The sequence below is a fragment of the Embiotoca jacksoni genome, unplaced genomic scaffold (genome assembly GCF_022577435.1).
Source record: "Embiotoca jacksoni isolate LCO1_2020_lvr unplaced genomic scaffold, fEmbJac1.0.p SCAF_11, whole genome shotgun sequence".
Classification (NCBI taxonomy): Eukaryota; Metazoa; Chordata; class Actinopteri; family Embiotocidae; genus Embiotoca; species Embiotoca jacksoni.
In genome coordinates this window covers 8,684,585-8,697,064 of record NW_027185241.1, presented here as the reverse complement: position 1 = coordinate 8,697,064, position 12,480 = coordinate 8,684,585, and the positions used below count along the sequence as shown (strand labels likewise).

General features: G+C 41.1%; 2 protein-coding genes across 2 annotated transcripts; both read right to left on the bottom strand.

Annotated features, from left to right (window-relative positions):
- Positions 1-1,320: 1,320 nt before the first annotated feature.
- malsu1 (mitochondrial assembly of ribosomal large subunit 1) lies at positions 1,321-5,272 on the bottom strand. Its single transcript, XM_069142955.1, has 4 exons — positions 4,889-5,272; positions 3,685-3,860; positions 3,523-3,604; positions 1,321-3,432 (listed from the first exon to the last, which is right to left on the bottom strand). Exons 1-4 carry the CDS (start codon positions 5,169-5,171, stop codon positions 3,278-3,280), a joined length of 696 nt encoding a protein of 231 aa, XP_068999056.1. The 5' UTR covers positions 5,172-5,272; the 3' UTR covers positions 1,321-3,277.
- Positions 5,273-5,704: 432 nt separating this feature from the next.
- Positions 5,705-11,487, bottom strand: smpd5 (sphingomyelin phosphodiesterase 5). Its single transcript, XM_069142949.1, has 8 exons — positions 11,300-11,487; positions 8,621-9,844; positions 7,939-8,014; positions 7,691-7,831; positions 7,499-7,588; positions 7,335-7,398; positions 7,069-7,228; positions 5,705-6,894 (listed from the first exon to the last, which is right to left on the bottom strand). The coding sequence occupies exons 2-8, from the start codon at positions 9,737-9,739 to the stop codon at positions 6,787-6,789; spliced, it is 1,758 nt and encodes a 585-aa protein (XP_068999050.1). The 5' UTR covers positions 9,740-9,844; positions 11,300-11,487; the 3' UTR covers positions 5,705-6,786.
- Between the last annotated feature and the right edge of the window lie 993 nt (positions 11,488-12,480).

Here is a 12,480-nt window from a genome sequence, read left to right as displayed (position 1 = left end):
TGCTGAAATCTGACAGCAGATTGGTGCTGTTATTTTCTGGCAAAGTCACATTCCAGAACAACAGCACAGTCCTTGCAGGAAAAGTTCATAAAAACGAAGAACTTTCACCCTTACACTGAATATTCAGATGCTGTTATGCCAGAATAAATTGCTTCTTTCAGGAAAGAGCGACACAAGGATTTTTATAGAAATCACAAAGTATCAATCTCTAGCTGTCACGTTGTCAGTTAATGTGTAATCTGTCAGCGATAGAGCTCTAAAATGTATGGAGAACAAAGCAAGAAAACTATTTAAACTAGAATATATTGGTTAAATGAAGAATATAATTTCTCTTTATATTACTCCACAGCTGTGACTCCTTAAGACACGAGGAGCCAAGAGATAGTTATAAATTTGCATGCTTGCTGTAACAAAAATGTGCAATTATATTTTCCATGTTATATACAGCTCATACATTATTTGAAAGTCACTCTGTGTTTTACTTGATAAAGAGTCATTATTCACCTGAGAAATAACAGATGTGCTGTTCGGAGAATGGTCAGTAATAAATGGCTGGTTTACATATTTAGTCACAGCAGCCTGCAGGTACTTTGCTGACAAATGAGGACCAGGTGGATGAAGTACAGGGAGTCCTTCAATCATAATGTCTGATACAGTGGATGTGCTCTCTGGTAATACGCCTCATAAACAACCTCTACTGAGAGAAAACTGCAGCAACGTGCTACCCACCTGCAGATTACAGGCTGATATCAGAGAACCTAAATCGTTACTCTTTTTTTTTGTTTACACTCTATATACAATAGAAAACTAACAGCCTGGAGGACAGGTGGGCTTTTATAGCAGAGGACTGGAGCTGAAAGTCTCGGTTGGGGGTTGTCGGAGATAAATGATTAATCCCCAGCCTGTTTCATACGGGGAAGTAATGAGCAGCTGCTGATTAATAAACTCTCTCTCTCTGTGCCATACACATACACTATTCATTTGCATGTACACCTATGGTATAGGCTTTGTGATATATGTTAGATTTACTCATTTATGTGGAGACTAATACAATGAAAGGAGCAGTTTAATTCCGCCTGGTGTACCTTATACAGCAATAAATCATGCAAGGCAGACACTCTTCTGCTGCTGTTTGCAAAACCTAACTAATCGCCCAACATAATCTCCTCAGACAAAGAGGATAGTAACACCATGGCTCTTAATGGCCACGCAACAGTGGGTAAAATGGCTGTGCAGATAATGAGAACATTAGCAACAATAACATTTGAGCAAAACAGTGAACAAATCAGTTTTCCCTCCAGAGCCATAGTGCTAAACCACTAGAAAGAAGTAAGTTGCTTTAATACAGTTTTTTGGCACAAAGTAATAATTGGTATACTACAATACAGGCACAGTGCAATTTAAATAGTTATTTGACAGTCATTCTATAAACTATAAATATGTAATACAATCAACGTCCACCTATTGCATTTCAGTGGGTTTCTAATATGGAAACTACTGGAAACTCAGAAAGCTGTTCAGTCACTTTTCTCTTTTTCCATCTATTTGCACATTACTGTTATTTGCAGACCATGTAAGTACAAACAGCACAACCACAAGTCTCAAAAACATTTAAACACCAGGTCCTGTCAAGCTCTCTGCACGCATCTCCTGCTTCATTACATTTTTACATTTAGCTAATGTTCTGACAAGAAGTCAATGAAGCGTAATGGTCGCTTGCCAGGAAGTTAGGAGGGCACAGTATGAGTATGTGTGCACTCATAAAATATCGCTGCAGTGTATATCTTTGGTTTTACCTTCAGGCTGTGAATGTCCACCAGTATTTGGAGCTTTAAGAAGGGTTTGCATGGTTTTAAGTTTCAAAGTGAAATTATCAGTGTTTTTCAGTGTGCTATGATATCAGAAATGATCAAAAGTGATGGAAAAATCTTAACGTTTATCCACCAGTTACATTAGACAGTAGGATTATCGAGTACTGCTGCGACTGCTGATCTTTGGTCAGAGATTGTAGTAGCTGACTGTTAATTCTAATTTGCACAAGTGCTGCTGTCGGACTTATGTATATGGTGTCAATTCACCAGTGCTGAGTGAAAGCCCGTCACATGTTAGGCCTACAATTTCTCTTTTCCTGGAAGTAGCAATTTGCTTGTTTGATTTAAGCATCAACTTGAGTGACCTGTTTTGGTGACCTCACTCACAAATGTTCCTAAAACCTAGTCTATGCAGACATCAACGAGCCCAGTGAATTGGCCCCATAGGTGACAAGGTGCACTTACTATAGAAACATGCTCTTGTGCAACTTTGATGTCTGTCATTTAACTTAAATATTTCCATTTCATAAGACTTATTTAAAGACAAATATTTCAAAGAACTTTTAATAAAGGATATTGTTGCACACTTTAAACAAGTTTTTCATTTTTATGATAGCTGTTGAAGGATTCAAATGTTAACTGCAGTAACCATCTCACAGTTATATGCCTCCGCCAACTTTTAAATTCATACATGTATTGAGAACGTTGAAGGAATTTGGCCAATAAAGCTGTTTCTGATAAAGCAAAGTTGTAGCCATGACAGTAGGCAATGCTTCAACTATGCTGCAAAGAAGCTACAAACCGTGGATGCTTCACACACATCTTCAACCCAACAGCACAGAAGATCTTTACAATAACCACAGTTTCAAGGCGGACTTCAAGATGTGAAATATGGTGACAGTCTCCTCTTCTGTTCCTGAGTTATGGCATTGAATAATGTACAGCAAAGGGTTTCTGCACAATATTATGACGTCACAGATGCATAAATAATTTCCCACTCATCAATCCGAGGCTGCAGGTGCTTGCAGGGAAAGAACTGCAATCATAACGCAGGAAATTCTTACTGTGTCCTTATAACAAGAAGTCACTATTCTAAACTGCAATGCAATTGCAAAACTGTGAATGAGTTCAGTTGGTTGGTCAAAACTGACAAAACCACCACTGAATGAACCCCAAATGGGGATTACATCCAAACATTAGAAGAAATTTAATTACTATAGGATTCCCAGTACATACAAAGAAAATGTGTTCAAAGTACTTAAGCCTTTTCGTAATTAACATTCTCCTACACAGCAAAAATGGCAAACATTTATTGAGCAGTAAATGCAGGGCGAGTAAAAACCCTGCCACAACTCAATAATAGTTACAGAATCTAGAATGGTATTAAAATAATTTATTTAGCCATCAAAATATGATTACACCTACATAAGTCTGGGCGCAGCTTCCACGATCAGACTTTGATGTCGTCACTTTGTGACTTCAACATCAAACATGAAGTCCTCTGGCAGCATCTCAGCAGGGATGCTCTTCAGCTGCTCATCATAGGTGCGCAGAGTCCAAAGTTTCTCCAGTTCATACTTCTCTCTGGTCTCTGGCAGCATGAAGTGAACAACCATGTTACCTGAAACAAAGAAAAATGGTTACGAGTAACCAATAATTGACAAACACCAGTTTACATAAAACGACGCTATAAATTGAATAATTTACATACCAAAGTCAATACACATCCAATCCTCTGCATCCTTCCCTTCAATCTTGACATTTGAATCTCCGTCTTTTTTAAGAAACTTGTACTGGAGGAAAAATATTCTATATATGAAGAAATACAGGCTTCACATTTCAACATTTAACAAGGTAAATGAAGGTTACATACTACTTTGATGGCATAAAGAGCCATTGCTCGAAGGTGTCTCGGTGACACACCGTTGACGACAATGAAGTACTCTGTGTACTTGATCTGCTCTGGTACTTTAATCACGCAGAGGTCCACGGCATTTTCCTGACGCAGCAGAGACACAAGCACGTCGAGAGTGAAAGTCTCTGAGGATCCTGAACAAAAGGGAACAATCTGTTGGAAAATATGCAAGCAGGAGGTGTGTCTCATTAGTGTGTGGGTGCTCCATCCGTTCAGTCATTGCATGGTAGTTTGGAAAATGCTATTTTGCGAAGACAATTACAGTGAGGCATTATGACAACTAACTACGACTGTCATTCTGAATTAGTCTGTTTATGGGTGTTGCATTAATCACCACATTGTTGGGTTTATAAAATATCAATCACAAACAACCACAATTTCTAGAAGTGATTGATCAGTCAGTCCCATCATTTGCAAATATTTTGATTATTTATTATTTATTCGAGTAACTTTAAGGAAAAATGCCAAACAAGGCTCAAGCTTCTCAAATGAGAAAATTAAGTTTTTTCTTTGTTTCATGTCAGTAAACAAAATATATCTTTGGATTTTAAAAGGCTGTTTGGGAGAAACAAACTATTTGAAAACATTACCTCGGGGTCGGGAAAATTGAGATTGGCCATTTTTAAACAATTTTTTGTTTATAGACACGAAAAAAAGAAAAAAAATCTGTAAATTAGAAAAAATAATCAGCAAATGAATTGACACCAAAAATAACTATTAGTTGCAACCCTGAAAAAGAGCCCAAAGAGATGTCGGCACATTAGCAGCTTTACAGTATATATTTAGGATTAGGCCTATATATTGGGATTAAGTGTAGAATTATTTTATGGTGTGAAGATCACTCTATCTATCTATCGAGTTATCTATCCATGTTCATTTTTATTTTCTTAAAGAATCCTGGTGGAACTTTTATTCGATTTGTTTTATTTGTTTTACTGATATAAGCACATGTTAATTTCTTTGCTCGGACTATTGGCCAAAAAAAAAAAAAAAAAAGGTGATATGATACAATATAAACAGCCCTGTCCAGTTTATCATCTAATGTGGCGAAGAAAAAAACCAGGAAATTGTCACATTGCAGGGGCAGAAACCTGTCAAAAGTTACATGAATGGTGAAGAGCGCGTTTGTGTGTGTGTGCGCACACTTGGAGCAACTACTTACTTCCACCGCAGGAGCTGCCGTGACTGCTGCCGTCCCCCGTCTCATGCGATTCCTCTTCAAACACGCCGGAGCTCTCTGAATTTCTGTCTGAAAACCATCTTCTCGTGTCGAAGTAACAGCTGAATGACGCTACGTGACGCCGGTGTGGAGATGAGGCTGAAGCCGCTGTGAAATGTTGAGGCGGACGCGGGTCATGGCACCGAGCTTTGGCGACTGAGCAAACTGAACCGCTGCTTCTAAATACGCAGAATACAAGTTTCCTGGCGCGATTAACAGCGTTCATGATTTCTGCTCGCTGAACACAACAACATATCACGCGCGACGTTATCCACGAGTTTACGAAGGGCTGAAACCCGGAAGGGATTCTTGTCCTTGGCTGTTGATTGGCCCGTGCGGCTTTCTTTGTTGGTGTCTGTGCTGTGCTCGACATAGATGAAGCGCTCCCCCTATCGATGAGAAAGGGTATTGTCCTCAGAAGTGAGGCTGATGATTTTGCGCTGCATTTCACAAGGCAGGATTATACTGTAAAGTGTCCTGCCATGACAAACTTGGCGTGACTGGGTAATACCATTTAAACTGTGAAAACAAAGGCAGGCAAGTTAAGAGATCACATATCGTCGTGATGCCTGCAAGTGTTGGAAGAAGTACTCGCAGAATGTCCCATTTCAAAATAATATGCTGCAATATAATGATCGCGTAAACGTTGCACCCGCTAAAATAATTATTGTATATAAGCAGGGAACCTTGTGAACATTCCACAGGGATTGTTTGAACTCAATTTATAATAATAATTCATGAGACTCACCAAAGTTATAAAATATACTGTATATTATGGAGTAAAAAGTAAAACATGAAAAACGAGTATAAATTAGGAAATAAGAGAAATACTCAAGTGGAGTATGTAAAAACTCTACCGAAAAACAGTACACAGTACAAACACTGGATATCTGCTAATAATAAAAGGAATCAGCCTATTTCCTATATTTAAGTCATTTTGCTATGCTTGGTCACAATGTTTTGTAAATTGTTCCTGCGAGCAGCCGATTTCCTGCTGTGTAACCGTTTCAGACGGGCAATGCAGCTCATAACCGATGGTCTAAACCAGGGGTGTCAAACATACGGCCCGTGGGCTGCATTTGGCCCGCCAGGGGGTCCAGCTCGGCCCGCCGGATGACTTTGCTAAGTGTGAAAATTACAGAAAGACATAAATTGCATTTCCATGAGAATATGGAGGTTTACAAGTACAAATGTTTTGTAATTTTTTTTTTAATCGATACAGTAATTGCTTCAAAAACAGCGTAAATGCGATGTCTGCTCCGGAGGCAGAAGCGCTCGTTGCTAGGGAATCTGCAGAGGAGAGCCCAGGCAGATAAACAGTGGGCTGATGTCTGAGTTTTTGGTCTTTATGTTTCTAGTTTATTGTAGAAAGACCTTAAAATAGGGTTTATCATCCAAAAACCTTCACCAATGATTTAAACATAGAGAAATATTGTCGTTATTATGCTATGATTTTACTGGTCTGGCCCACTTGAGATCAAAGTGGGCAGTATGTGGCCCCTTAACTAAAATGAGTTTGACACCCCTGGTTTAAAGGCAAAATACACTTTTTAACATTTTGCATTTATTTCTGTGGGAAAATTCTCATGGTGAAATATCCTAAAAATATAGTTATACAAAATAGATACCTCTAACCGCAACAACCCTTAGTGTAAAAAAAATTGTGTACTTTATAAAACTTCAATAAAGCCATATAAATTTCACCTGAGATCATTGGTCAGTACATAGTCATGGGAATTTAAAATAAAAATTCAAGTATGAAACCAAAACATTGATGTGTCTATAGAGAGTAAAGCCGTGTACATTTTTGTACATTTTGCTCCCGGTGTTTGAACGAGTCGTCATTCATCAGCACAGTCGGAGTCCATTATTACATTCAGTCTCAAGCCCACAGGAATATGGTCTGTAAGGCCAGCCAGCTGGGTTATAAATGTCACCTCTTCAATTTCCTGGAGGGAAACAAGGAGTTTAGGTTTTTTTAATGCCTTAATTCTTCTCAGTGGAGGGTAACGATAAAAACTGACTTTGTCAGTAGTTCTGACCTTTGCAAATGTTTTACAATTGAGAGGAAGGTGAGAACAGAATAGAGAGACGTAAAAACATTTAAAAAAAAAAATACCTACTGTTCGGCAGTGTTTTGAAATGGAGTTTTCACGGTACAGGATGTAGTCGATCCGACGTCCGATCCACGGCTGGCCAGTCTCAGGGTAAACGAGTGGAGAGCCTGCTGCAGGAACAGGAGGAGAGATGTACTGCTTTCTCAGCTCCTCTGTTTCCAAAGTCCTACAACGACACACAGAAGACAGAACCGGTTGTCGTGTCATTGTGGTGGACACAGTGTGCAAGAAGGTCTGTTCTCATCATGTTAGTAGAGTAGAGCGGAGAGTACATTTGTAGATTTTCTGGGGTGTTGACGTCATCTTCATACAACGTGGGCTGCTCCAGCAGAGTACCTTCAGGACAAAACCACAGTAAGTAAATACGTATTTTCCAAATACTTTAACAATGTAGCGATTACTGCAGTTTACTGGGTTTAAATAATACAGTACAAACCAATAACCCAGGGCTTCTCTTTTCCAGGTCCTGCCCTGCAAGGGTCTCTGTATTCCTCAAACAGACGGTGATTCTGTTCAAGAGTGTCATCTACAGAAGGTAAACAGAAAGAACATGAATTAAAAACTTGTGATAAAGATGCATTTCGAAAAAATACAAAAGGATAACAAAGTGCACGAGACACAGACACACCAGGCGAGCAGTTGTCAAAGTTGAAATCACCACAGAGGACATCGAAAACCACATCCTCATCAGGCTGTCTGTTAGCAGCTTGAAAATCACCAATCCACTTGGTCATCATGTTCAACTGCTCACAGCGAATTTCCCCTTCACCTGAACACAGAAAAGACCATCATAAACTTGTCTTTGTTTACTAATTGTAAAGAAAGCAAAAAAATATCAGTTCCTCCGAGCAGACCGAATCAGAAAGTGTGACTTGCCCTCTGGTGCATGAAGATGTGTGCAGTTAAAATAGCCAACCACGTTCTTCTGTTTCTGGTTCTGCCCGATAAGCACCTGACAATTTCAAAAACATTCATTGAATAATATTTTCACCGTGTTCATATAGGAACAAAAGTATTTACAAGAGTATTTATCCTATTTTATATGAATTCTGCAACACAAAAGACAACAACTGCTAGCTGCGTCATATATGACATTACAGATCCACTTTAATTATGTTCGCAGTTATATAAAACACTTACACACACACACACACACAGTGTAGTTTGTATCTGATATGGTTTTTCCATAAAAAAGTTCAATTAAATGGTTAGAAATTCTTCAAATGACATCTACGCCTCCTCCTTCATATTAAAATCGAGAATCTTAAGTTTAACAAAATGTCTCCTAATCAATATGATGTATGTTCTCATTGTACTGTGTGAGCAATGCAGCCTTCAAGTTTCCACATCACACTTGTTTAGGTTCCCTATTGGACCAGAATCAGCTTCTAACCTAGTTGCAAAGTCACAAACTCGGACTTTAGGTGATCTGAAGGAAACTTTCCTCTGTCAGCACATAAACTCTGAACATACACAATTCTGTACAGTGAGGCTCAAACATCCAAGTTGCATTGACAAAAACACATTTTTGAGTGGAGCTGGACTTTAAAAAAGGCACCTTAGAAGAGAGGAGGCCCTTGGCAGCCAGAGCGTCTTCCCCTCGGCTGTTGGGAAAGCAGCGGTACTGGGCCTCGAGCACAGGGAATCGGCTGGCTAGGAACAGGCCACTGTTGAAGAACTTGAAAGAGGAACATCTGCACGGTGGCTGGCAGGCATACACACCGATGTCGTACAGGATGTGTCCAAACACAGGTTTTAGTGCATTGGTGAGCTTCTGTGCAGCCCTCCTATCAAACACCTCCTCCAGACACAGGATGTCAACGTTGGGTGGAAACAATGACAACACCTCCCACGGTACATCGTCCTGCTGGCGGAGCCCCTGAGACAGCAAAGCTCGGGGAGCACTCCGGTGACCCGATCGGCCCTGCCGGTTCGAGTTGTGATTGGAATTGAGGAGGGTAGAAGGCGGCTCAGTCAAAGGCTCCGCTGTATCACCACAGGGCACGCAAACCACACGACTGCTGGAGTTCGACATTGAACCATGTCTTTCTGCTGAGTCAGGATGGTGACTTACTGGAGGTAGTGCCTGTCTGTCGGTGGCCCCATATGTAGAGTTGGTGGTGGGGAGAATGCTGTTGGAGGGGCTGAGAGTACCACAGCTGCTGGGGGAGTCCACGAAGATGCGAATATGGGGACGGCACACACCCTGTACGATGCGCTGACCGATGACAGACGCCCTGCGCTGAGTGTGCCCCAGGTTGTTGAAGCGAGCCAGGCTGTCAGGCAGCAGACACAGGTTGGCTGTGGCAAAACCAAATGATGCCTTTCCTACCAGCTCAAAGCCCCTGTGTGTCTCCTTCTCTGGTGAGGACGGTGTCTCTCTGTGGTAGTAAAACGGCCTGCGGCAGGCCTGAAGAGGTGCCCAGAGCAGAAAGCCCAGGAGAGCCAGGGGGGCTGTGGTGACGAATAGGAGGAAGAAGATAATGGAGCCGAAGAAGACCTTGAGGGGGTGGTAGTAGCATTCCTGCTCCAGTCGCTGGGTTCGCTCAAGGGTGGTGGACTTGCACAGCGCAATGAGGCGGTCAAGAAACCAGAAACAAGGCAGGATGAATGCCCATCCCACAGCATGGATGCCTGCAACAAACCCATTAGGAAAGGGAGACGCCTCCAGGGCCATGCCTCTGCGCCGTCGCTAAACAACGATCAGGATGAACAACATCTGGACTTCCTGTTCTGGCCTCATTCCTGTCCACAGTCTCTCCCTCACGAGCTCCAGCGGACACTAAAACAGGAGACGGAAATCAAAATGTTATGACATTCCTGTGCTCCTAACACACGTCAGCATTACAGTGTGGGTTCTCAGGAATGACTCAGAGATTTCATGCCCGTACATGCAGTTGTGGAAAACATGAAGCAATGGACAACCATAAAAACATAAACACGTCAGAGTGGGAACATCAGACTGGCTCTCTGCTTGCTTATGCACTGCATCACGATTTTAAAAGAAGCAAAGAGAAAACATGGTGTAAACAGCCATGTGCACTTTAAGTCACGCACTACGATACTTTGTAATGCATAAAATATTCACAGTGACATCAGTTCAAGGAGTCTGAATACTCTTTCAGGACGGTTGGTGTTTTAGTTTGCTGCAAGTAAGCAGCATATTTTACAGTGAAAACACAGACCACCATTGAAACACTGTTTAGAGGTGCAAGGATTAGGTGATTAATCGATTAGTAGATCTACAGAAAATGTATTTTAACCTATCTATGATAATCTATTTTGATTATCAATTAAGAATTTTCAGTTTTTTTTGTTTTTTTTAAAGAAAAAGATGCTAAAAGTCAATTCACTTTGGATATTTCTGGTTCTTTTAGTCTTCTATGAAAACAAAGCAAAACAAAAGAGAAGATAATCGTCAATAAAAATAAAAAAAAAATGATGGTTATTTGCAGCCCTAATTGTATTAATGTGGATCTGTCCGTCGACTTTAGTGCGATGCCTTCAAGTGTTCACTGTGATTCCTACTACAGTACTGATTGAGAAAAAGTAGTCATTCACAGGATACAACCATGAAGGTGCAACCCTCCATCACCCCGAATAAAAACACAAAGACCCCATTCAAAAAGCCACGAAGTATTTTTACAGTCAAAGACTGCGAGCTGTTGTTGTTGTGTGTTCAGTGGACACTCATACAGGTAGATTGATCTCCTCATACAGGTACATTGATCTCCTCATACAGGTACATTGATCTCCTCATACAGGTACATTGATCTCCTCGTACAGGTACATTGATCTCCTCCTACAGGTAGATTGATCTCCTCGTACAGGTACATTGATCTCCTCATACAGGTACATTGATCTCCTCATACAGGTAGATTGATCTCCTCCTACAGGTACATTGATCTCCTCGTACAGGTACATTGATCTCCTCCTACAGGTACATTGATCTCCTCGTACAGGTACATTGATCTCCGTGTGAAGGTGCTCTCATCGGCAGGTACGCTTTTGCTCAACAGTTTCACTTCACGATTCACAAACACTTCATGTTTGTTTGACTGCATAACGTCATCGTATGATTATCCCACGAGGTCAATGACTTCTAATGTCTTGTACGTGCTTCATATCATCGGAGCACAATTCAGTAGTTACAACTAAAAGCACCTGTCATGACGCGGAGCTAGCTAAAAAAAAACAAAAAACACTTGAGCTAACGTTACAACCCAGATGGTCTTACCTTAGCGCGGAAACAACTGGGACAGTCCGTCTGATAAACCCGTGCAACGAGCCACCTGTTAATGTTCTTATTTTACCACGTTAATATATTGGGCTGCCACATGTAGGGTCTATCTCACACATAATTACGCCCGTATGTATCGTAGCCCTTTTGAACATAAAGCCCTCCGCGCTCCGAGCAGCTCGTGGCATTACTAAGCCACGCCCCAACTGGCGTTGTCATGGTGTCGGGCCCGGCTGGCACGTGACTTTACCTGAGGCGACCTGGAGAACTGTATAGGCTAATTAGTAAATACTAAATCAATTTGCAGTGTTCATGTTTCATCCCTGTGTGTTTTGTATTGATTCATATTTCTTGCTAAAAACCCTAAATTAATAATTAACCTTTGTGATAACAAGAAAGGCCCTGCCCAATAAAGTACACTGTGGAGCAAGCTGCAGCGTAGCCAAACCTGATTTCTTAAACACAATGCTTCTGCAAAATGAAGTAATGGATAATAAGGGTTCCTTCTCATGCAGAATGAGAAATGTCCATAACAAACTCATTATTGTAGCTTTCCTTCAGGCAGTGAAGCATTGAAGGTCTGTAGTCTCGTTCAGGACCTCTGAGTCACAACCCACAGCTTTCATTTCAAACTGATTATCGGGCAAAGTGCATGACAAACTCTCTCATGCTGTATCTCATGTGGAGCTTACAGTAGATTGTTTATGCTGAGTAGATGTCAGTAGGTTTAATGAATTATTTCTTTCCCACATTTGTGTATTAGGGCAGCACAGTGGTGCAGTGGTGAGCACTGTCACCTCACAGCAAGAAGGTTCTGGGTTCAACTTCTGGACCTTCTGTGTGGAGTTTGCATGTTCTCCCTTGCCTGCGTGGGTTCTCTCCAGGTACTCCAGCTTCCTTCCACTAACCAAAGACATGCATGTCAGGTTAAGTGGTGGTTCTACAAATTGCTTTTAGGTGTGAATGAGAGCGCGAATGGTCTTTGTTTCTGTCTATCTCTATGTGTTGGCTCTGGGATACACTGGCAATCTGCCTTTGACCAAAGTGACCCCGTGAGCCTGTTAGGATAAAGTGGGTATAGATGATGGATGGATGGATTTGCTTATTACCTAAATTGGTTGAAATGCAAACCACTGTTAAATGGTCTTCAGTTCACTTCCTGTTTGTCTTTGAAACAA

Bases quoted from the DNA above. Each gene is read 5' to 3' on its own strand.
- smpd5 (XM_069142949.1), bottom strand. From the start codon at position 9,739: ATGGCCCTGGAGGCGTCTCCCTTTCCTAATGGGTTTGTTGCAGGCATC. The intron at 7,589-7,690 runs GTGTGTCTGTGT...TACCTTCTGTAG, and splicing joins CTTTGACAACTGCTCGCCTG to ATGACACTCTTGAACAGAAT. The intron at 7,229-7,334 runs GTACTCTCCGCT...GTGTCGTTGTAG, and splicing joins ACCCCAGAAAATCTACAAAT to GACTTTGGAAACAGAGGAGC.
- malsu1 (XM_069142955.1), bottom strand. From the start codon at position 5,171: ATGAACGCTGTTAATCGCGCCAGGAAACTTGTATTCTGCGTATTTAGA. The intron at 3,861-4,888 runs GTAAGTAGTTGC...CCTTTTGTTCAG, and splicing joins CGGCAGCTCCTGCGGTGGAA to GATCCTCAGAGACTTTCACT. The intron at 3,433-3,522 runs GTATGTAAATTA...TCTTTGTTTCAG, and splicing joins TTGGATGTGTATTGACTTTG to GTAACATGGTTGTTCACTTC.